This window comes from Lepidochelys kempii, chromosome 2, assembly GCF_965140285.1.
Source record: "Lepidochelys kempii isolate rLepKem1 chromosome 2, rLepKem1.hap1, whole genome shotgun sequence".
NCBI classification, from domain to species: domain Eukaryota; kingdom Metazoa; phylum Chordata; order Testudines; family Cheloniidae; genus Lepidochelys; species Lepidochelys kempii.
The window spans coordinates 258,895,424-258,920,428 of NC_136381.1; the positions used below are offsets into that span (position 1 = coordinate 258,895,424).

Consider the following 25,005-nt stretch of genomic DNA (forward strand, 5'->3'; position numbering starts at 1 on the left):
AGACATCAGATCTCTTTCTGTCCCTTGCTTAAAGTTAAGTATTAAAACCTTTATTAAAACAACAACAACAAAAAACAAACTTGCTGAATTTCTATTATGGCAAACTGGCGAGAGATTTAGTATTGTCCCACAAATGACCACAGTCAGGTTTTTTTGCCCACCCAATCCCAACCGCAACAAAGTACATTTTACCTGCTCCCACTCTTATGGCAGCGGGTCCTGCGGGACCCCAGTCCCGCTGCAGGGCTCTTCTGGGGAGCCTCAGACTGCAGGTCCTAGCTGGGGATTGCATAGAAGGGAGGCATGCCAGCTCTTTGTGTTCCCCTAACCCTAGATCTGTGGAGACCTCTCTGTGTGGGAGCTCCACATGGATTCGAGGGGAGGTTGGCCAGCATATCTCTACTGATTTCCTTCTGCAGAAGCCCCAGAATAAAGCTGCATAAACACAAGCTCTGTCTGCAGTAACATGTACTTCCTTCCTTTTCCACACAGTCGAACAGGCCTGCTCCTCTGAGGGGACTCCTCTTGGAGCAGCTGCAGTCAAGGAGCACCCAGAAGAACAGCTTTCAGACTGTGAGCTCTGTGGGGTATACAGCACCTAGCCCGGGGACCTAACCTGGGGCCTGTAGGTGCAGCTGAAATGCAAATTACAGTAATGATAACGAGCTGCTCTTACAGAGGCTGTGCTCTGTGGGGGGTCCAGGGGAATAGAGAGAGGTGGGGAAGGGTTGGCAGTGGAGAAGTGAGAGACCGCAGTGTCGGTTCATGTAGCAGTGAGCTGTTCTTCATACAGGCACAGTAATGACGGATGATAGATCAATCAGACTGTGGCTATAAGGGTGTTTTCCTAAATTAGTCCTGTTTTCCATCAAGGTGGCCTCCCATACCTGTGTGGTCCCGCTATAAGTTCTAAGTAGACCTGGGTACAATGTCTCCAATGAAACCAGAAGCCACATAAAACTCACCTGGTTGGGCATTTCATTTCAAACTTGATCTCAGCTCTGTTCCATCACGAAGTTTCCCCACGCTTTCTGGCAAACTCAGTCTGATTCAGGGTATCAGGATGCATCAAAGCCAGGTAAAACCCAGCAGTTTGGACCAAGATTCTCTCTGTGATTTAGGGCTCATTCAAACCCAAAGTGAATCTCAGAGGGGACCACGCCATACAGGTCAAACTCAGAGAACATGTTCACACACACAGAGCAACCCAAACTGGAATCTGGCCACGATGGCAGCACTTACACCCCTGTTCTTTTGGAACGGGCAGCGAAGTCTGTGTAATGGCCACTAAGGGCCAGGCTTCCAAGAGGTGGCCCTTACAAGAGCACAGGCCTCCATACAGCTGTACTGGGGTATTGTCTCAGTTCTGTCTCAAAGGAAAGAGCGTCATTGGCCAAATCCCCACTATCGCCAGTCTGCCTTTGTGCTTCTTCTCCAAGAATTAAGCAAATCAGACACTGCTGAGGTGACAAGCTTTACCAAGGTGACATCACAGGATGGTATAGACACAGACAGCAGCAAGCAAAATAATTGCTTCAAGAGTGTAGAAAACGATCTTGTTGGATTAAAATTGTTATTGTTTTTGTGCTTTTCGATACACACATCTGAATACAGAAAGAAAATGAAAAACATTATAAATTTGTAACGACACCATCTGTACCATACAGCATAGTGTTAACATGCACCTGCAAAATCCATTTAACAACCTTAATATTACACTATAAAAGCAACTAAGTTGAAACCTATGTAGAGGGTGACCTTTTAAATGACTAAGCATGTCAGGAGAAACAACTGAGCGGGTAAATAGGCCACTTTCTCAGCTTCTCTCAGCATTAAGGTGAATAAATGCCACCTCTGTCACTTTGAGCATGCCAGTTGTGAGATCATAGTTTTGACTTGTGGAATGCAACGAGCCACCAGATAGTTTAGGTTGGTTCATAACTAGGCAGCCCAATGGCTCCCAAAGTGTTCCAGCAGTGACTTTCCATAGGGAGCAATGATATCAGTGCCCCAAAGACCTCATTATCATCTTGCTAGAGGAAACCTCAGGGGCATCATGATTGTCTTCTGTGTGATTAGCACTGCTTGGCTTGCGTCCTAATAAGATGGTTGGTTAAATTAAAATGTGCATTTTTTTCTAGGAATCAGGAATATAACCATATCTTGCATTTATACCATGTCTACCATCCTAGGGATCCCAGAGCCAGTTATACACTATGCACGTACAGAACCCCTGAAAGGTTGCCACCTCTGCAGTGGGTGGTGACCACCAAATGGCACACAGCATGGTCTACAGCACTCAGGGCTGGGGGATGGGACCTTTTTTGGCCAAGTACCTCGGGGCAAACCAAGTGCTATGGGAATTTTGAGATCTGTGCAGAGAGGGCAGGACTTAGTTTTCAGAGTCCCACCTGAAAGACCATCTAGACTTAATTGAACTCAGTGGGCCAGATCCTCAGCTATGGAAGAGCTGGCTGTCTATATTAGATATTTATAGAGAGCCAGTCATCAAAATATCTAGGCATCAACTGATAAGATAGGTACAGAGAAACCTGCACCAAAAATCCCTCAATCCTAATAAGAGACTCTGTGTCTTAAGCGACCACTTTGACATATGCCCATGTTTTCCATTACAGTTTGTTTTGTTTGACCTTTAGTTAATTAAAATGTTTACCAACAAAAATCCTACCAAAGTAATTAACATTAGGGCAGGATAGGGAAAACGGTTGTAATACTGCTTGCAGATGCAACATTGTGAAGATTGCGGGGGCAACCATTATATCACATCTAGTCAGCTGCTAACTATAGCTAGTAGGAAAAATGGCTTTTTCCCCATTGGAAATGTTGATGAAAACTCATTCATTCTCATGGAAAAGTTTGACTTTTAATAAACCATCAAAAACTGAAGTATTTGAGCCAGAAATTGAAACGTTTCCATTCAGAAATTCTGCTGTAGTGCCTCAAAGGTGCTGTAGTTTGAGTGCCTTATGTGCCCATTCTCCTTAATGAGCTAGGCTTCTGGAAGGACTACATCTTCCATAATGCATCCTGGTCTCCCCTTATGGGAGGTGGCGGCCTCATGGGAGTCTCTGGTTGTGATGCATCATGGGAGACATAGTTTAGCTGGGGAGCCCAACCCATATTGGAGACTGGGGACGCAAGGAAACTGAACTACAGTGCCCCTGAGGCACCAAGGTAGGATATCTGGATCAAAATATTTGGGTGTGGGGGCATTTGTTTTTCTGAGGAGAAATTAAAACTTTCCACAGAACGCAGGAACTTTTCACAAAAGAATTCATTTTGCTGAAAAACCCAAATTTTCCATCCAAAAGCAGTTTTTATGGACTATCTTCAACCAGCATTTCTGCCAGTGCTTGCTAGTCTCTTAGTGCCGAATCCCAAACCCATTAAAGTGAATGGAAGTCTTTCCATTGACTTTAATTGGCTGTACATCAGTCTCTTCATTACTTGCTTAACACAGGTTTCACTTACTGTTTCCTTGTACTCCCTGGTCTGTCTATCTCCATCTGTTGTATCTTAGATTGTAAGCTATTTGGGGCAGAGACTGTCTTTTTGCTCTGTGTTTGTACAGCACCTAGCGCAATAGGGTCCTGTTCTATGATTAGTGCTTTTAGGTGCTACAGTAATAAAAATAATAAATAATAATAACTGTTGATGTTGCAGCGCTAGAAAATGACCCTGGACAGGTCAGTAAGAGCCATCAATCAAGGGCTTCTCATTAGGCGGGAAATAACTTTCCAATTATTTTGTGTTCTACACTGTTTAGAGCTGGTGCAGATTATGGCTGGAATATGCTATAAGGAAAGAAGGTTTTCACTCCTTCTCCCCTCTACGTTTACAGCAGTGTGACAAATCCAAGACAGAGACCTTGGAAGATGAGGAGATAGAGACATTTTACAAGATGCTGACTGAGCGGGTGGAGATAGACGAGATCTTCAAAAAATACTCCAGTGCTGAAGGGATCATGTCCAGGGACAACCTGCTGAGGTTCCTCCGAGAAAAGCAGCAGGAGGAGCATGCTGTCCCTGAATCTGCACTCTCCCTGATTGAGAGATATGAACCCAACGAAAAAGGTGAGTTGGCAGCACTGGCTGCTGTTTGGGTGAGAGTCTAAAATGCTTGCTCTGGGTAGAGCAATTCCTTGAACTATTTTGCTACTGTTTCCTTCTGCAGCCTTGCATGACCTTGTATTGCAGCAGCCATCTCTAATGTGTCAATATTCCAGAAGAATGTTAGCAGCTCCACAAGGATGTGTTGGGTGGACTGGAAAGTGTCTTTTTTCTCAGGTCTTTCCTCTGATCCAGTACCCAGCAGGAAAGTGGTTGATATATAGAGTTTTAAGGGTTGCTGTAGTCCTTGTGGGGAAGCGACAGATGGTTTATTTAATAATAGTCCTTGCATAATATTTAGCACCACTATAGCACCTGTCATCTGATGGTCTCAAAGCACTTTGCAAAGGCAGATTTGTATTGTCATTTCCATTTTCCAGATGGGGAAACTGAGTCACAAAGAGCTAGATTCATAATAGGATTTAGGCACCTAACTGCCACTTTAGGCTCCTAAATCCCAGAATCAGGCCCCACTGGGATTCACAAAGCTCCTTCTCAGCTGCCACCAAACCCTGTAGACACCTAAGCTCACTCGGAGCCTAAATTTTTGGAGTAAAAGTTCCCTAGGTGCCTATGTTCCTGCCTCTGAGCATGCCCACGGCAGCCCCAGGCCAGGCGTCTGGATAATACACATGACTGAACTATTGGTATAGAAGGGTACAGCTTGCTCAGGAAGGACGGGTAGGGAGAAAAGGGAGGAGGGGTTGCCTTGTATATCAAAGATGTATACACTTGTGCTGAGGTTGAGATGGAAATAGGAGACAGACTTCTTAAAAGTTTTCTGGGTAAGGATAAAAGGGGTAAAAAAGAAGTGTGATGTCATGGTAGATGTCTATTATAGGCCACCTAACCAGGAAGAAAAGGTGGGTGAAGCTTTTTTTAAACAACTAACAAAATCATCCCAAGCACAGGACTTGGTGGTGATGGTGGACTTTAACTACCCAGAGATGTGTTGGGAAAATAGTACAGTGGGACACAGATTATGCATCAAGTTCTTGGAATACATTGGAGATAATTTTTTATTACAGAGGGTGGAGAAAGTGATTAGGGGAGAGGCTGTTCCAGATTTGATTCTGACGAATAGGGAGGAACTGGTTGAGAATTGGAAGGTGGAAGGCAGCTTGAGTGACAGTGGATCATGAAATGACAGAGCTCATGATTCTAAGGAATGTCAGGAGGAAGACAGCAAAAGAAAGACAATGGACTTCAAGAAGGCAGATGTTAGCAAACTCGGACAATTGCTAGGTAAGATCCTGTGGGGCAAACCAAGTACTATGGGAATTTTGAGATCTGTGCAGAGTGGGCAGAATTTAGGTTTTCAGAGTCCCACCTGAAAGACCATCTAGACTTAAAGAAAAGGAGTACTTGTGGCACCTTAGAGACTAACCAATTTATTTGAGCATAAGCTTTCGTGAGCTACAGCTCACTTCATCGTGCCCCATACTACAGAGGAAGGCAAAAAAAACCCCAGGGCCTCTTCCAATCTGCCCTGGAGGAAAATTTCTTCCCGACCCCAAATATGGCGGTCAGCTGAAAACCCTGAGCATATGGGCAAGATTCACCAGCCAGATGCCCAGGAAAGAATTCTCTGTAGTAACTCAGATCCTACCCCATCTAACATCCCATCACAGGCCATTGGGCCTATTTACCATGAATATTTAAAGATCAATTAATTGCCAAAATCATGTTATCCCATCATACCATCTCCTCCATAAACTTATCGAGTCTAATCTTAAAGCAAGATAGGTCTTTTGCCCCCACAAGTCTCAGAATGACTCCGTAACCTGGCAGTTGGAGCACTCCCCTGGGAGGTGAGCGACCTGGGATCCAGTCCCCCTGCCCCAATGGCTTTTTATATGATTTATCCACTGAGGAACTGCTTCAGCGGGAGAGACTGAGTGAGCCCCGCTTCAGAATATCCCAGAGCTCAGTTAGGACACTCCCCAGAGAGGTGGCAGATCCTTGTTCAAATCCCTGTACTCCCTTCATGAGGAAGGGAGATTTGAGCTAGGGTCTTCCAAATCCCATATGAGTATACTAACCACTGGGCTAAAAGTTAGGCGGGAGTTGACTCTGGTCCTCCCCTGGCCGCCTGCAAAAACAGCATAGATGCCACATGCCAAGAGAGGGTTCACAGCTGAGAATCCCAAGCAGAGGGAGGTGCCTTTCTGCAGCCTGCACTTAGGGCCCATCTCTGTGAGAGCAGAGGGGCTTAGGACACACTCCTGTTGCTGGCATCTCCCATTGGCTTGTATAGCTGAAGTAGGTTTGCCACATTTCTAATGGCTGGTAACCAGACCCCTGTGGTGCTGCCCCCTGCTCAGCCTCTTCCCCGAAGGCCCTGCCCCCTTCTCCATCTCTTCTTCCCAAGGCCCCGCCCCTGCTCCGCTTCTTCCCCCACAGATCAAAAGAACTGGACATCAGGGTTTGTCAAATGGCACCCGGACACACAAGCCAAAACTTGGATTGTCCAGGTGAAAACTGGACGGGGGCAACCCTAAGGTGAGTAGCCACCTAGCATGCTGGCTTTTGTGAATCCCATTCTGAGGCCCCACTGCCTAGCCCTCCTTAGTCATTGCATAGGGCGCTTAGGCTCCTCAACTCAGCCTTTGTGAATCCCAGTGATTTTCCAAGCCCCTGAAAAACTCGGTAACACTCAATGTCGCCACGTCTGCATTTCTTATCCAATCTAGCCCAAGGAGAACTTTTTGAAACTTGGGTACCTAAAAATAGTTAGGCACCTAAATCCATATTTAGGCGGCCAGTTAAGTGACCTGCATTTCAATAGAGCAAATGCAGAATTATTTTATTTCTGCTCGGAGATGAAATGAGTAACCACCGTGCAGCCTCTTAGATGGAATGTTCAAGACAGCTGAAAGGCCATGTTCCTGGGCTGTGTCTCTGCTGCCATTGGCACAGCTCAAGAATGGGGTGGGGATGAAAGTAGCTGTGCAGTTCCCTGGTTTGGGGCCTGGCCTGGGGACCAGTTCAGTTTCCAGCATAAGTTAGAGCACCCTCTAGTCAAGCCAGTACAGCTGTACGTCGTTGGCTTTTGCCTTTTGCAAATCTTGGTTTGCTCAGACGATACATTATTAGTGTTTGCTAGGGAATTTGAGGGATGTGAAGGGGTTATGTTTGGGAGAGAAGATCTGTCATCCTTCACCTAGGACAGGGGTGGCAAACTATGGCCCGGGGGCTGCATCCAGCCCTTCAGACGTTTTAATCAGGCCCTCGAGCTCTCACTGGGGAGCAAGGTCCAGGGCTTTCCCCACTCTGGTGCTGCAGCCAGGGAGTGGGGTCAAGGGCTTGCCTCACTCCGCGCAGCTCCTAGAAGCAGCGGCATGCCTCCCCTCCAGCTCCTACACGAAGGGGCAGCCAGGGGGCTCTGAATGCTGCCTCTGCTGCAAGCACTGCCTCCACAGCTCCCATTGGCCAGGAACCATGGCGAATGGGAGCTGCAGGGGCGGCACCTGCGGATGGGGCAGGGTGCAGAGCTGCCTGGCTGCGCCTCCATGTAGGAGCCAGTGGGGGGACTTGCCGGGGGGACATGCCGTGTAGGAGCCAGCTGGGTGACATGCTGCTGCTCCTGGGAGCTGCTTGAGGTAAGCATCACCCGGAGCCTGCCCCACTGCCCCCCTCCCGTGTCCCAACCCCCTGCCCCAGCCCTGATCCCCCTCCAAACCCCTTAGTCCCAACCTGAAGCACCCTCCTGCACCCTCAACCTCTCATTCCCAGCTCTGCCTAGAGCCCGCACACCCAGCTGGAGACACACCCCAACCTCCTGCCCCATCCTGGAGCCTCCTCCTGCACTCTGAACTCCTCATTTCTGGCCCCACCCCAGAGCCCGCACCCCCAGCTGGAGCCCTCACCCCCTCCCACACCCCAACCCCCAATTTTGTGAGCATTCATGGCCCACCATACAATTTCCATACCCAGATGTGGCCCTCAGGTCAAAATGTTTGCCCACCCCTGACCTAGGACATAGACAGCAAGTTTGCTTCATGAAAGTGGAGTCTCAGTCAGGCTTGGTTGAAACCACTGGAGATAACTTTTGGTGAGATAAGCTTCTTTAAACAGGAGGGTAATTTGTTAAGTTGAGTCTCTAGAAAGCATGTTATGATTTTGTTTTATATGTAACCATTTGTTTCCAGTGTTCTTACTCATTATTGCTGGAATGTCTGTATTTGAGAATGAACTTATTCTTGTTTTCACTGTAAATACATCTCAGTGCTGTGGTGTTAAGCAAAGTGGTGATCCGGAGTTGAATCTTACAAGGTGGTGAGTACTGCTGTTTTGGGAACAGCAGGCCTGGGCATTAGGAGGGGCTGGACACTACAAGGAGTGCTCTGAAGACTCAGGGGTTGGTGTGTGCCTTTAGCTAACCTGTTCAGAGAGAGTGGAGGCATGGAAGGCAGTGTTTGTGTAGCCAGAACCTAGTGGTGTCAGAGTGCTGACCCACAGCAAGGCACAGATAAAACTTCCTCACACTAGGGCAGGTGGTGTTGAGGGGCCTCACAGCTCACGGTGTTTCACATTCTTCCAGTACCAAGGTGTCATATTTTCACTGCTGGTTTATGTTTCTTTTATCTGGTAGCCAAGAAGCAACAGATCATGACCAAAGATGGTTTCCTGATGTATCTGCTGTCTGCAGAGGGGAACATATTCAACTCCTCTCACAGTAAAGTTTATCAGGACATGACTCAGCCCCTCAGTCACTACTTGGTGTCATCTTCGCACAATACCTATTTAATGGAAGACCAGCTCAGAGGGCCCAGTAGCACAGAGGCCTATATCAGGTAAAGGGGGATCTCTCAACACAGATTGTACAAGGATACAGAACACATACAGGCAGACTTGACCCTTGAATGTTCAGTTCCACCCTGGCCTGAACTGACCCTAACCTTATTGCTGATTGTTGTGTCTGCCAGCTAGTAGCCAGATGTTGAAGTGGCCTCAAACAGCTGCAAACAAACCAGCAACAAGATACTTCCCTGTAGCTGACAGTATTGCCAACCCTAAGCGTGCAATAATCCTGAGTCAGGCCCCCAGAGGAATGAGATTTAAAAACTAATAAATGTAACATGCTTTGCATTTGTCTTCTGGTGTTGGGGACTTCACGGGTCATGTTTTCAAGCTTTTCTTTGCAGCCAGGAGGGCTGGACATTTACTCTTTTTTCAGTGAAAGCTGAATTCTCAGGCAATAGCATGATTCCAGGAGGAAACCCCCCAAGTCACGTGAGTCATGATCAAAGTGTGAGCCCTAGTTCCACTGAGCAGGTGCTCTGCTACCATGGCTCCTTGCCTACCCGATGGAATTGTTGGGGAGTAGCAGCTAGCGAGTCAAAAGCGACAGGGAGGGGCAGAGGGTTTAGCTCGGTGAATTGCTTTCATTAGTTATTTGAGTGCATTTTGCAATATCAGGAAATTACTTAATCCTGTTTCCATTGGGGTTAACTCGGTGGTTCCCACAAGTCTCGTAGCAGTGCTTATAGGAGATGGGTCTCTTTAGGCATATGGGGGAATTACTCTACACACGGCCTACTGTACACATATGCCTCTGTAGAGAAAAGTGGAAAGATCATCTTCAGAAGCCTACAGTGATGAATATATAGACAAGAACTTACGTTTGAAGGCAGGAAATGACTGAACCAGACAATGCAGGGCAGGGGCTTTCTGAGCATACATTCAAGATGTATAATCTGTGGGGTGAACTTTCTAAAGGGGATTTAGTCTCATTAAATGACAGTGAAGTTCGCATAGCTATGTCAGTGAGCACAACTTTGAAAATGCATCCCCAATTCCTTGTCAAATCTGCATGAAGAATGCACATGGTCTAGGCCTCTCTGATTGTGGCAGCTACTCATGGCTTCTTTGATCCACTCTTTTTATGCCCAGTCAGCCTTTCCTGATCTGCTCTTCGCCATCTCAAGGCTTCCCTAATCTCCCTTCTCTCCAACCCCCGCCTGTGCTTTTCAGATCCCCGTTATCTTCAGGTGCCCTGAGCTTTTCCCATCTCCCTTCTCCTCAGATTCCTTTATGCATTTCTGAGCTTGCTCATCAGTTTCTCTGAGCTCCTCTCCTTTCAGTTGCTCTGATCTCTCTTGAGCTCCCCGCTCCTCAGTCCCACTGCACTTTTTACAGGTTCCCCTTTTTTCACTTACTGTGCACTTGTCAAAGCCATCCATGAGCGTATATTGAAATGCTCATGTACAATATCGTCCCATTTTTGGAGGGGAGCGGGGAGAAAAACCAGAATGCCTCCATTCTTTGTTTCCAGAGCCCTGACCAAAGGCTGCCGCTGTGTGGAGCTGGACTGCTGGGATGGTCCTAACTCAGAGCCTGTTATTTATCATGGCTACACACTCACCTCCAAGATCCTCTTCAGTGATGCCATAAAGGCCATCAAGAACTATGCTTTCAAAGTAAGAACAAAGGATGGGGGGGGTGTTTATCCTGCAGCTTCATTTCTTTTCCCTGAGAACAAACAGGCAGACGTTCCGCTTCAGTGAAATAATCAGCTTTCCATTGTGCGTACAGAATGAAACCTGCATACTTGCATTTCTCATTGGTCCCTTTCTGGGCTGCCATACTTGTGCCTTGCCCTCTGCAGTGAGCAGCACCTGAGGGTTATTGAAATGCTGAGCCCTTTGGGGCAGGGATTGTCTTTGCATTGTCCATGGGCGCAGCACTTAGCGTGATGGGATCTGGACCCCTACCACAGTGAAGACAGTAACCAGAAATTAGAACAATAATGCATGTAGGCAATGGGAAATGTAGGCAGTCCAATTAACTCAGCTGTTCATTTCATGATTAGCTTGGCTGTGATGTCTGATGGCTCAGCCTTATTTATCCAGAGGTTTTAGAGAAATCCATGTGTGTGCATGTGAGGGACTGATGGGAGATATTCCCTCTCTCTTCCTACTGGGAGTAAATTACAGGATGTAGCAATCAAACCTGGGTGCCTTGAATAGCAGCCCCGGGCTGTCATCCTTTATATCAAGACTGTTGTTCTTCCAGACTCACTGGGGACTCAGGCTTGCTCCTTCTTCTTCAGTTAAATTGCCTTTAGAGCCAACATCCTGTTTTCCCCAGGATTTTAGGATGCAGAAATCAGAAGCCTACATTGCAAGGAAATATCCATGGGGGTGTACAGTGGGTAGCACTTTCCTAGGGTCCTAAAACCCGTTAGATGCATCATCAGGAAAGGAAGAAATGACTCGATGATATAGGATCTGTCTCGCCCTTGTCACACTAGTATCTGAGCATCTCACAGGCATTAATGGATGTTACTTTCAGAACACCCTCTGAGGTCAGGAAGCATTATCTCCATTTTACAGATGGGGAACTGAGGCACAGGGAAAGTTAAGTGACTCAAGGTCTGTGGACCAGTTGAGCTGGGAATTGAGCCCCTGCCTCCCAGTCCAGCGTCCTAGCCTCTAGATTACGTTTCCTGGGAGGCTTCAGTAGATGGCTACCAAAATAGTGCTATTAATGTGTAATGTTAAATAGTGTAGAGTTACTGTGCATTTGAACTCATCTGTGTTAACGGCCCGGTTTCCAATGAGATGTGCCTTTTGAAAACTGCGCAGCACATTGGTTTTATAACACCCGGAGGGAAGCGATTGCCAGAGTTAAACCATGATGTATGTTGCTGTCCTACCACAGACCTCTCCATACCCAGTAATCATTTCCTTGGAGAACCACTGTAGCCTGGAACAGCAGAAGATGATGGCTCAGCACATGAAGACGATCCTAGGGGACATGCTGCTGGTAATGCCACTTGATGGAAATACATCAGACTTCCCCTCGCCGGAGGTGAGTGGAGCTACTTTACTGCTTTGTGTGTTGTTACACTGCCTGTGTTCTTATCAGACTCATGTAATATCACTCACCGTGATAAGGAGAGTCACTGAGGAGTCTCACGTGAAGACCGGCTCTGTGGAACTCAGGGAATTTCTGATCCAGAGGCCAGACAATGTCTTCAGCCCTGTTAGCAATTGCTTTCTCACAGGGCACGTCCAGTTAGCTGGATATTACAGGTCTGTTTTGTATATGCTCACCTTACACAGAACTTGGTTAATATGACCTTCCGGGGCCTAAAGTCCTCTGGATGCTGGAGTTATCCTAATTAGTTTTAGTGTAGATGAGGGGCAGACTAGCTCCTTGGGAGAAGTAGCTAGGGGATTTGTCTCCATGTTTCTGAATAGGCAGAATTGACCACTGCTTGATTATAATATAGAGGAGCAGCACTGTTCTGTACTGAAAGAGGAAGGAAGCTGTCACTGGCTTGTTTTCCGCTGCCCTTCAGTCCCTGGGAAGCTATTCCATGAGGATTCTGGCCCGTTCCCAGGGAATAGACAGAGTAACTGAGACAGCCATGCTGCACTGATTTCCCCTACCCCTTCCCTACCTCAACGTGATTGGGGAAAATCAGTGCAGGTTACTGCAAACCATGTCATATTGCAGACTCTCTTCCCACTGAAAGAGATTCTGAGGGCAGTGGTAGCTTGAGGAGTAATAGAGAGCATGGGAGCTGCCTTGTCAAGGGATTGTGAGGAGGGGGAGAGCTGGGTGGCAATGCAGAGGCAAGGGACCCTTGCATGGAGGCTCCTTGCCAGTGGCATGTGCCTAGAGATCCTTGCACATCAGTGCAGCCAATGAGTTTGGGGAGCTGACCCCCAGGCCTGATAGGAGAGGGAGGGACCCAGCAGACTGATGAGGTAACTCAGTGAGTTAACACTTGTGAGCCCTTGGTTGGCTACTATCCATGCTGCTAATAAATTCAATACAGATTTGAACTCATTAGGACTGTTGCAGTAAATTAGCCAGAGTTTCATTCAGCTGGGAGTGAAGCAGCGTAGCTCCCTGGATGCCAATGACACCGATCTATACCAGCTGAGAATCTGTCCCGCTCTATGATACTTCAGCCTGATTCCAAAATAGCAGCACGTGGAGGAGAAGATACAGCGACAAAAATGACCTTGGATTAACTAGGGCATTCTGAATGCTTTTTAAAATTCTTATTTTTACCCAAAGCTTCATTGGCCCAGGAAGTGCTGGTAGGAGTTTGTGGATGGGGAAAATCCGATGGTCAGTGCGGGAGAGAGGGGAGGGGGAAAAGCAGTCAAAAATATCATAGGAATTTGGCGTCTCTCATGTTCTGCTGTATTTTAAGGCATTTGGGAGTGTTACCTTGTGTTTGTACAGTGCTTAACAAAATGGGGCCCTGTTCTTGGTTGATCCCTAGGCATTGCTATAATAAACAGGATTTATTATTATGAATAAATGCACCACTGCTCCACTAGGACCTTTGCATTAGGGAAAAGAATTTCACTCCATAGTTAAGCACTGACTGTGCTATGGCTCGTGCAGGAATAGGACACACCCCAAGGCTGGGGATTGAATAAGATTTTGCTGAGTTGGACAAGCAAGCTCTTATGAGATCGTGTTACTGACTTTCCCCTCACTTCCTCGTCTTGTTTGCCCTCAGTGAAAAATCCTGAAATCAGCTGATTGCTTTTCAAAGGGCTGTTAACTCTTTGTAGCCCAGTAAAATTATATATATATAAATCTTTAAAAATCATTGAAAAATAAAATGGGAAATAATAAATCAAACAAAAACCAACGAGATTTTGCACATTTTTGTTTCCTGCTATCTATTTGATATGCCCTCTGGCTCCTCCGATAGCCAGTGGGCCAGCTCCTCAGCTGGTGTAAATCAGTGTCGCTGCATTAAAGTCAATGGAGCTAGGCTGATTTATATCAGCTAAAGATCTGGTCGAGTCAGCTTTTTAAAAAAGGGAAAAAATAGTGATATAAAAATAATTCCTCACTTTTTCCCTCCTGTACTATTCCTCCATCTGCCTAACATGTGTGCCTAGTAGAATCTTTTCTCAAGACCAAATTGTTGACTGTTGTAGATACTTTCATTTATAATTTATACGTAAAACACCATCCTTGATTTTCCACTTCCTAGTAAAGCTGATGAGGGAAGAGGGAGGGGGCAATGAATTTTTTATGAGAAAAAAGTGTGTCCATTTATTTTCTCAGTTTGGAATCCAGCCCTGGCAAGCTGCTGGAAGGCGGTAAACAAAATGCAAAGCAGGAGAAGCATCATTATGGAGTCTGTTGGCTGGGTAGTTTTAGGACTTAAAGAAATATACCGCACTGCAGGAAAAGGGAAGTTGACACAGTTCAGATTCACACTAATAAATTATGGTGCTGTCTAGGGTGTGTATCTTTTTTGGTAGGTCCTAATCCTGCAAACCGTTACTGCTGTGAGAAGTCCTTATGCACGTGAGTAATCTCATTGCCTACTCACATCAGGGGCAATTAACCCGGTTGCCGAGGGACAGCAAAAGCCTGTGAACCACTTAAGCTACGCCCAGGGTTGCCCAGGGAGGTCCACTGGCAGATGGCTGCATGGGTGCCAGGGCACTCCCACGGGCCATGGAACCAGTCTGTGTAACATCCCTGCATAGGCCAGCATAGAAGGCTGCTGAGGGGCTGGGAGGAGAAAGGAGAGGCTAGAGTTACACATATGGGGCCGGGGGGGATTGACCTCCTCAGCCACTCTTCACTCCACCATCCCGGAGCACAGACAGCCTCCTAGCAGGCTTTATACAGATGGATGGCTGATTTGCATTGCTGGGCACATGGTATGTCTGATCCCATCCCATCCCCACTAGTTCACCCTCCATGGAAACTTCCTTCTCCATGAAACCATCTTCCCCTGGAGGTTTCCCTGGTAAGGCTGTCTAAGTTTGTCTCTCTTGTTCTTTATCACATTGCACGTGATCCAGTCACTTCACTGCCATTCTGAAAGGCACCTGGCCTTTTATTTCCCCCCGTCTCTGAGAAAGCTCATTCGGGAGCCAAGTGGAAGAAATAATTAGATCAGAATGGAACAATAACTCACGGGTGGGTGATCCTAACTACAGAGCATGCAGAAAATAGCCTAGCCAGCCCAGCACTGGAATTGAAATAAAGCGCTCGTTAAAGTTGTTGGTGACTAGAGGAATCAGATGGGTTAAATATTAGAGTCCTCATAAAACACTCCAGATAGATAGAGTGGATAGCTCTTGCTGTGACCCTGACATCCACATTCAGGCATTTAATCAATGGCTTCTCACCTTGACTACCGCATCTCCCTTCTCAGTGGCTGCCCTGATGCCATTGCTGTATGGGCTGGTGTGCCAAGAGTGTTGCTGCCCATCATCTCACATACAGTAAGACGTGACCATGTCCCCCTGGCCTCTTAACACTTCAGAGTTGCTAACTCTCCATGGAGTGGCCCCCTGCCCATCTCACCTTCCTTGGGCTCGATTCACTCCTCAGTGGCAGAAAGTCTGCCTGAGTCAGAGCCATCATTGCACAAGTCTGCTGCAATCCCCCGTCTGCTGTGGGTGTGTCTGCACTGCAATAAAAAACCCGCAGATGGTCCATGCCAGCTGACTTGGGCTCAGATCTAAGGGGCAGTTTGTGATTTTGGCGCTCGGGCTGGAGCCCCAGGCTCTAGGCCCCTGCAAGGTGGCAGGGTCCCAAAGCTCGGGCTGCAGCCCAAGCTGGAACGTTTGCACCGCAATTAAACAGCCCGTTAGGCCGAGCCCCGCAAGGCTGGGTCAGCAGACATGGGCCAGCTGGGGGTTTTAATTCCAGTGCAGACATAGCCTGTGAGACCTGGAGTGAGCTTTTGCCATCCATAGAGTAGCGGTGCTGCCCCGAAAGACGCAGGACCAGGGCCATTTGGAAGATACACTGAGTCAAGCAACTTACCCTGAAAGCCTCTGCCATCAGTGTTTCTTTTGGGTCCTGCCCCCACTGCATGTATACTGGAGCGCAAATTGCTCCCTACTAGTGAATCTAGGTCTGGTCCTCTGCCTCCTCCCCCAGGTTCTCTTCTGTGTCTTTTTCCATAGTTATTCCAGTGTTGGAGGGAGCTGCCTTTGCAGCCCCTCCTTTCTGGGATAGCTTTCCTCTCTCTCTGCCTCTCTTAATAACCTCACTGGAAAATGTCTCTTCTCCTCTCTTGCTGGGGCCCCTTAATTTTTCCCATCCTCTGCCATCGTTTCTCCTTTAACGTCATTGTTCAGTTATTGCTATTTCACCCTGCAAAGCAGCTCGGGAGACAGTTGCCCTGAAAGACATTGTACAAAATAAGGGTGTAATAAGTATTAGTGTGTTGGATCTTCAGAGCCCTTGACAAGCATTAACTCAGTAACCCTCACAGCTTCCCCGTCAGATAGGTAGGAAAGTATCCTTATTCTGCACACTGTGGAAACTGGGACATGGTGCTGAGCCCTTTTAATTCGCACCTGAATTCAGCCCCTACCAGGATCCTGCCCACAGAGAGGTTAAGTAAAGTGCCCAAGGCTATGTATCAAGTCAGTGGCAGAACTGTATAAAGCTCTTTGACCTGTGCTATACAGAAGCTCAGACTTAATGATCTAATGGTCCCTATGAATCTATGAAACTGTGTGTGATGCATTTGGAGCTATTCTGTAATAACTTACGAATACTGTGTGTCGACCGCGTAATTGGGATGTTTACTTTGTGCATAGACTGGTTGAGTTTAAAAGGGGCTGTTGCGAAAAAACAAGCAGGATGGAAACAAATGGCTGAAGATAAGACACTTCTCAGCACACTGGAGAGTTGTTAAGAGACAATACCATGGCAGGGGAAGGCTGGGACCACAGGAGATCAGAAGAAGCCGGGCAAGTTTTTTTTCACTAAGAGGGTGGTGAAACACTGGAATGCGTTACCTAGGGAGGTGGTAGAATCTCCTTCCTTAGAGGTTTTTAAGGTCAGGCTTGACAAAGCCCTGGCTGGGATGATTTAACTGGGAATTGGTCCTGCTTTGAGCAGGGGGTTGGACTAGATGACCTTCTGGGGTCCCTTCCAACCCTGATATTCTATGATTCTATGATTCTAAGTTTAAAAGGGAGCACTCTGTCAAAGGGGGTGAGGAGCGATATTTGGGGGGGTGTTTGAGGGCACCAGACTGAGACACCAGGGACCTGCTAGGGAGTCTGAAGAAGTTAGGGCTGCCTAAATGACCATCAGGGGATGATAGGGCTTTACGTAAGATGGATATGCGTGTAGACTGTTTAGAGAAAAAGGGTTTTAAGACAACAAATGCTTTGTTCCTGTTGTTAAAATAATCAGTACTTTGGTTCGAAAAGGCTGTCTGGTCATGTATGCCACTGGTCACAGACTCCCACAGGGTAGAACCGCTGGTGCCTGAAGTCCGTTGGACCTGCTGGCTCAGCATCGTGGATAGGCAGGGTATCGCAGCACGCAGCCTGGTCTGAGAGCGGGAGAATCACAGGATTCCACCCTAGGGAAGGCTAAAGGCATGAGGGCTGAGACGGGCAGGGCTGCACTCGGAGAGACCAGAAGGCAGGCAGAGATGTGGCTAGCTCTGCAACCGTGACTCTCTATCCCTGGCTTCTAGTCCAGAGTTCCATCTACTCCCAGTCCTGCTGCCTCTCAGGATATATTGTGTTGTATTCGCCCTTGTGCTTCCCACAGGTAAATGAAGTGGGTTTTGTGGTCAAGTCTTGCCAGTTGCCGTTACTTACTGAGGCATTTCAGGAACTCTGGGGCTTCTACACAGCACAAAGGACGTGCTCAGCAGAGCTGAAGTAAAGAGTGGATTCTCTTTCCCCTCAGGCGTAGTTTGGCAGGAACTACTTAGTATCACATGGAGGGAAACCGAGACTGCCATAACGAGAGTTTAGTTTTTTAAACTTCATCCTGGGGGAAAGCCACTGAAAATCAGGGTGTCAGCATCTCTTGTTCCAGATAGCCATACTGACTGATGGGTGCCAATGCTCAGCCCACGAGCCTCATGGAAATAAGGTTCAATGCAACTTTTATTGTAGTACAGCAGTGGTCACCAACCGGTCGATTGTGATGAACTGGTTGATCCTAGATCTCCCAGTCAATCGCAATCCTATTGACTGGGAATGGGGAGCTGTGGCCAACAGGAGCTACGGGGGCGGTGCTTGCAGAGAGGGGCAGCACACGGAGCCACATGCTGCCCGCCCCTGCCCCCCAGGGGCTGCAGGGGCATGTTGGCCCCTTCTGGGAGCGGCATTGGGCCAGGGTAGGCAGGGAGCCTGCCTTAGCGGCAGCCATGTTTCGCCACAACTGGGAGTCGTCGCAGGTATGTGCTGCCTGGTGGGAGGGCGCACCCCAGCCCTGAGCTCCCTCCCAGAGCCAGCACTCCAAACCCCCTCCTGCACCCCAAGCCCCAGCCCTAAGCTCCCTTCCAGCGCCAGTACCCCAAACTAGCCCTGAGCCCCCTCCCGGAGCCAGCACCCTATACCCCCTCCTGTGCCCCGAACCCCCTTCTGCACCCCAAGCCCCAGCCCTGGGCCCCCTCCCAGAGCCAGCACCCCCACTTCCTCCTGCACCCCACCCCCCTGACCCAGCCAGGAGCCCCCTCCCAGAGCCAGCACCTCGCACCCACTCCTGCACCCCAATGCTCTGGCCCAGCCCAGAGCCCTGTCCTGCACCCAAACTCCCTCCCAGAGCTTGCACGCCTCACCCTTTCCTGCACCTCAACCCCCTGCCCCAGGCTCAGCCCAGAGCCCTATCCCACACTCCAAACCCCTCAGCTCCAGCCTAGAACCCGCACCCCCTCTCAAACCCCAACCCCGTGAAAGTGAAAGTGAGTGAGGGTGGGGGAGAGCGAGTGACGGAGAGAGGGGGGGATGGGGTGAGTGCGGTGGGGCTTTGGGGAAGGGGCGGGGTAGATCCTGGGTTGCCCTTAAATTCAAAAAGTGATCTTGGGCATAAAAAGGTTGAAGACCACTGTAGTACAGCATCTTCTACAGAAACTGGAGCCTGAAACTCTTCACACAGCTCAGTTATGAACCTCATCCCGTGCAAGAGGGTCGCATCAAGACCAGTGTGCCACTTAAGCTCTCAGAATAGGATTTAAGATTGACCTACCAATGAATTTCACCCTCACTGATAAATACTAAATCACAGCAGAATTAGAAAGAAATCAAGAGGTATAGGCAAGGGGGGGGGTGGGGCGGACAGTATTCATAGGCCAAAAGGGACCATTGTCTGGCGTCCTGTATAACACAGGCCAGAGAGCTTCATTGATCCTGGCATCAGCCCATAACTTCTGTTTGAGGTTCAGCGTATCTTTTAGAAAGACCATCCAGTCTTGATTTAAAGACTCAAAAAATGGGAAAAGATTACTTGTCTGTTCTTGCCGGCGGAGAGCTGAGGAGTTAAGTGATTTGCCTAAGGTGTCATGCAAAGTCAGTGGCAAAGATGGGAATTAAATCTAGATCTCCTACGTTTTATGCCATGGCCCATTCATTTTCTTTCTTCTGGGCCCAGAAATGAGGCGGTGGCAAGGAGGTCTGAAGTGCCCTTCCCTAGAGAGCTCTGTGATAAAAAGGCAGCGTCACAGAGATAAAGTACCAATGAGGCGGAGACGTAATAACTAATAGCAACACACAGCTTTTATATGCAGTAGATACAGGAAAGGCTGGTCCAGAATCTGCCTGGGAGAAGGCTCTTGCGCTAGTGAGATGAAGTTTCTCCACCCCTGTGGAGAGTGCCAGCATGAGGCCTGACAGTCCCTCTGTTTGAAGGCTTGAGTGGGATGTAAGTGGTGCATAGGCCTCTATGCAGGGATGAATTTCTCCTGCAAGGTCTAGATGTTATGGAAGGACAGAGAGGAACAGGGGGATGCTAAAGTACTGCAGGGCATAGGGAAGGTGTAAAGAGAGGGCAGCTCTATGGAGAGTGTTTAAAAAAAGGGGGACGGTTTTCAACTGGCTCCTGAAATGAATGCAGAGAAATGAAAGGATCACCAGCTCATTTAGTCTGACCTCTTGTATACCACAGGCCACCAGCACCCGCATACGCACTCCAACAACTGCAATTAGACCAAAGTATTGCACCCCTACGGAGACAAAACTATTTTATGCCCGAGGCAAAGAATAGGAGGGGCTGGGGTGCACCAATCCCTGAGGCCCCGGCAGTGGCAGGAAATTAAGTGAGATATACCCAGATGAGGACTGGCGATGTCTGTTCCTGCCATATGTTGCCTCATAATTGGTACCCTCCTGCTGGCAGCTTTTGTGCACTCTGAGTGCCAGGGGAGTTGTTCCAAAGTAAACAGCTTATTTGTGATATCTTAAGGGGGAAAAAAAAAAAAGCTTGGCTCCTTTATCAGGTTCTAATGGCAAATTTCAGTTCAAGCCAGACTTTGCGGTGAGGCCAGCAAAATCTACTGCAACTTGACTGCATGATGTGTCAGGCTGGTCTCTGCTGAGACTCGTTACAATGTGCTGTCACCCAGAAAGAGAGTATAATATTCTTTGAAAACTGCTTGATTGCTTTAAAATCTCCCTGGTTTACTACAGCCCTGTCATTTAAGAACAGCATGACTGTTGCCTCTCCCATTACAGCACTCAGAAATATAGAGGAAGGATTGTTCAGTGGTTAGGGCATTAGCTGAGGCTTTGGGAGACCCAAGTTCAATTCTTTGCTCCACCACAATCATCCCGTGTGACCACGGGCAAGACACGTAGCCCCTTAGTTCCCCCGCTGTAAAATGGGGATACGAGCACTGCCCTGCCTCAGAGGGGTGTTGAGAGAATAAATACATTAAAGATTGTGGGTGCTTGGCAGGATCTAAAAGAGTGCGGGAGTGCATGTCATACCAAAGCAAAGCAAGTAGAGTGGTTAATTTGCAGATTCCATCTTTCCTTGGGAAGATAAGGACAGTGCTGTGCACTATGGGTAGGATTTTTCTAACACTCAGCACTGACTTAAGCACCCAGGCTGGAGTCAATGCTACATCTCCGACCGTGTTCGCTGGAAGCAGAGGTGGGCCGGTGCTAAGTGATTTTGAAAATCCCAGCCCACTGGAGTAAAAAAGTAACAAGCCGCAGTCATCTAGCCTGCCCTCCAGCATAACACAGGCCAGAGAGTGGCACACAGCGATCCCTGCATCAGGCCCATAACTTCTGTTTGAGCCATAAGAGAACTTGTAAAAAGATGTCCAGTCTTGGTTTTAAGACAGCAAGTGATGGAGATTCCACCACATCCCTAAGTAAATAGTTCCAATGGTTCATTACCCTCACTGTTAAATGTTAGCCACTTGTTTCTCGTCTAAATATATCTAGCTTCAACTTCCGACCCTAAAGCGCCCTCTACTATCAGAAATCTTTCCCCCGTATTGGTACTTGTAGACCATGGTCAAGTCACCCGGGACCTTCTCATGGATTGTGATAAGCCATATAATACAAAAATTGAATGTCTTGGGCCAGCTCCTCAGCTGGTGCAAATTGGCATTGCTGTATTGGAGGATGCTGATTTGTTCCAGTGGGGGATCTGGCACCTAATCTTTTTGTTTTGCTTATAAAGAGTATGTCTCTGAGATGTGCTAAAAGCCCAGAGCTCTCCTTGAGTTTGAGCACAGAATATTTTCAAAGCGGGCCCTGAACATTGTCCAAGATACTGACCAGTGCATAGTGATCATGTGGAATCCTTTGGACAAATACATGCTGTCACTTACTGGCATATAGCAGTTTTCAACCATGGCTCTCAAGCGGTTTTCAAAATGGTGTAAGTTTCCCTATCCACATTTTACAGATGAGGAAACAGAGGCTGAAGGAGCTTAAGTGACTTGCATAAGGTCACTCAGCGAGGCAGTAACAGAGCCAGGAATACATCCCGTCTGTCCTAACTCTCAGTCTTGTTCTGTGGCCATTGGGAGATGTTAGATATTTAAAAAGAGTTGGATAATTTTGTAGCCTTTGATAGGACTCGTAGTTATGTCTGGTAATTTAAGGTGGATCACACTACATGTTTCAGAGAGCGTGCTGATTACCTGGGGCACTCAGACAGGAGCTTTTTCTTATCATCGGTTTTTGCAGATGGGCTGGGAGGTGGTTGCCATTCTTTGAAATCTCAGGCATTGGCCACTGCAGGGAGTAGGGTACAGCCTTGGTGGGCTGATGGCTTTGTCCATTAACTGGATTCCTTTGGCTAATAACCGGTGACTGGTGAAGCTCAAATGGGCCTTGGTCCTGCCAAGCATCCTTCTGATTTATTACAGATCAGGCCAGATTCTGCTCTGACTTACACCCGTTTTTCACAACCCCTTTTGCAGCAATTAAAGGGGAAGATCCTTGTGAAGGGAAAGAAGTTGAACAGCCTGGAGGACACCATAGGGATGAACGGGAACAGTAGCACAGAGGCTGAAGATGTCTCTGATGAGGATGAAGCAGCCGAAATGGAAGATGAGTCTGTGAAGAAGGAGGTAGAGCAAAAGAGGACAGTAAGTCAAAGCTCTGACCAGATCACTGAATGGGAAGAATTATGTGGAGAGGGAAAGGGCATAAGCTAGATCCTGGCTGTCCAGCCTGCAGAAGGCCTTGACATTTTATTAAAGCTGATGTTAAAATTATGTAATACACAGGTTGAGAAAAGAGTGTCTGTACATCTGGGTATAGTGCTTAGATGATCCACAATACAAAGTTTGTTTTAAAAAGACATAAAATACATATAGTGCATAATCAGCAATAACCCAAATTAAGGTGAATAAATTACATTAGCGCTTTATCCCATTGCACCATTCATAGGGCTGTGAAAAGTCGACCCTTCTACATGGGGCTTTGAACGTAGTGTAGGTCCAACGAACCCACTTTCTAATACGTGACCAGGTCCTCAACTGGTATGAATTAGTGTCGCTCCAATGGAGCTCTGCTGATTTACACCAAGGGGCATGGTCTGATCTGTTCAGGCGAGCAGGGCCAAACTATAAGAATCTTGGTCCTTCCCTAGACTCAAACATAGCTTTTGAAAGCTCTGCCCTTAGACACATGCGCTTAACTCACTGAAGCATCCACGTGCAGAATTTGGCCCTTTATCTTAGACCACTGATGTTTCCCAGCCTCCAGGTGTGTGTGAATGTCCCTATGCACTATGGGCCAGATTCACTATGGGTGTATAACAGTGTAGCTCCACTGAAGATGAACACCCGCTGTGGATCTGGTCCATCATGTGTTTTCCCTAGTTTCCAGAGGTTTATATTTCATGTCTAGTCTGGAATCAAGCAGGTGTTTCCTTGGACTTTGGTTATTTTTCTTTCCTGCTTCCTTCCCTCACCGGAGCTGCTTGCTCCTGTTAAATCCCTGACGTAATTAAGGTGGCTGTGGCAGCAACAGGGGCCAAAGCATCACATGACAAAATCAGAACCCGTCTATCCCAGAATGAAGAGCTCCAAGCTTTGTGGAGCCGGGAATCCTGCCCTCTCTGTTCCCTTATTCCCAGCCAGGGTAGATCTTCCGGTTTGCACAGCTGGCTCTGAGACAATCAATTTCTGAGATTCAACTGAAAAGTCTGAATGCTGGAGTCAAGGGCTGAGGCTGAGAGTGCAAACAAAACATTTTTGGTCCTGCGCTGCAGAAAGCCTTGCGCAGAGCTTTCCACCTGCATAATGTGGGGGTCCATCATGCTGTGACACTGAGCAACAATGGGACTTGGCCGACAAAGCAGCTGCTGCATGAAACCCAGTTAGAGCTCACACACACAGCCCAGATCTTTCCCAGACCTCCTGCCACTAGCAGCCTGTGAGCCAGAAGGGTGAGCTGGGTAACAGCATGCAAACACCAATCCCACAGCCATCCCAAGTCTTTTCTTAACCGGGATAGGGTTTGCCTAGACCAAATGTGCAACCAGGAATCCGCCTGTTCATGTGGTCAGCGTTGAAAGCAACCTGTTCTGGGAAAGGAGGGGAAGCTGGGTACAGCCCAGTTGCACGAAAGGTTCTGGGTGCTAAAAACTGGGGGATCCCTCTGTGAAGGAGACAGGAATGAGGCCCTGGTGTCCTTCCCCGGTGATCACTAGAGTGCATACTCTGCACAGTTGTGAGGGGGTTTGTGGAGGGAAGGCCAAACCTATTGCTTTCTTGTCTCCAGAGCACCAAATTAAAGCTGGCCAAGGAGTTATCGGACATCATCATCTACTGCAAGAGCGTCCACTTCCAGGGCTTCGACAGCGCCACCTCTCCCCTTGCCTTCTATGAGATGTCGTCCTTCACCGAGAGCAAAGCCCAGAAACTGGCGCAGGAGTCTGGTACGTGCCTCCGGCCTTGTCAACAGGCTTTGCTAGTCCCCTTGTCCGTGAACCCACACATTCGGTGCTCACTTCCTTCTCTAGTCTTTCCATGCGAAGATTCACTTTTAAAGGCAAGATGTCCAGAAGAAGAGAGCACCTTAGAATCTAAAAACAACTTTGCATTGTCTCTCTATGTATAAATGGCAACTTCCCTCCCTACCCCACCATTAAGTATTTGTGCTGCGTTCAGTGCTGTCTCCTGGATCTCTTTTGTAATCCACAACTGGTACCTTAAGGGTATTTTAGCCAGAGCAGCATTTTACATGCTTTAAGCATGGTAGTAAATATCATGAACAGATATTGTAATGTGGTGAATTTTGTGTGTGTGTGTAATGTATGTACCCCACTGCAGTTTGCTGGACAGAATTATTTCAGCTATGTCTCACAGATGGGTTTCATAGGCCCTATACTGCATGCATCCAATAGAGAGTCCCATTTAGGCTGAAGCAGAACGAGCCTGTTCCTTTAGAGTAGGAGGCTCTTGGTTCTATCCCTTTGTCACTGTGAAATACTGAGCATACAGCATAGTGGTCATTGTGTACAACGCAGTAACACCCAAGAAGCTTCGAGGTGGCCAGAGATTTATTATAATATCTTCTTGCACTGAACTGTAGAACTTCCTGCTCCATTAATATCCCTTCATATTAATGTGGGAGCAGAAATGGTGTCGTTATGGCATATGCTGTTCAAGCAGTTTTGAATGGACACATAGGTCACA

At 47.7% G+C, this 25,005-nt stretch overlaps 1 protein-coding gene across 3 annotated transcripts in view; it reads left to right on the forward strand.

Annotated features, from left to right (window-relative positions):
• Positions 1–25,005, forward strand: part of PLCD1 (phospholipase C delta 1) — a 91,673-nt gene that overhangs the window by 54,418 nt on the left and 12,250 nt on the right. For all 3 annotated transcript variants that reach the window (XM_073334724.2, XM_073334723.1, XM_073334725.2), the window contains exons 5-10: positions 3,863–4,094; positions 8,725–8,926; positions 10,408–10,552; positions 11,796–11,945; positions 22,279–22,446; positions 24,089–24,245. In XM_073334724.2, coding sequence (XP_073190825.1) covers positions 3,863–4,094; positions 8,725–8,926; positions 10,408–10,552; positions 11,796–11,945; positions 22,279–22,446; positions 24,089–24,245 — 1,054 coding nt within the window. The remainder of the gene's footprint in view (positions 1–3,862; positions 4,095–8,724; positions 8,927–10,407; positions 10,553–11,795; positions 11,946–22,278; positions 22,447–24,088; positions 24,246–25,005) is intronic.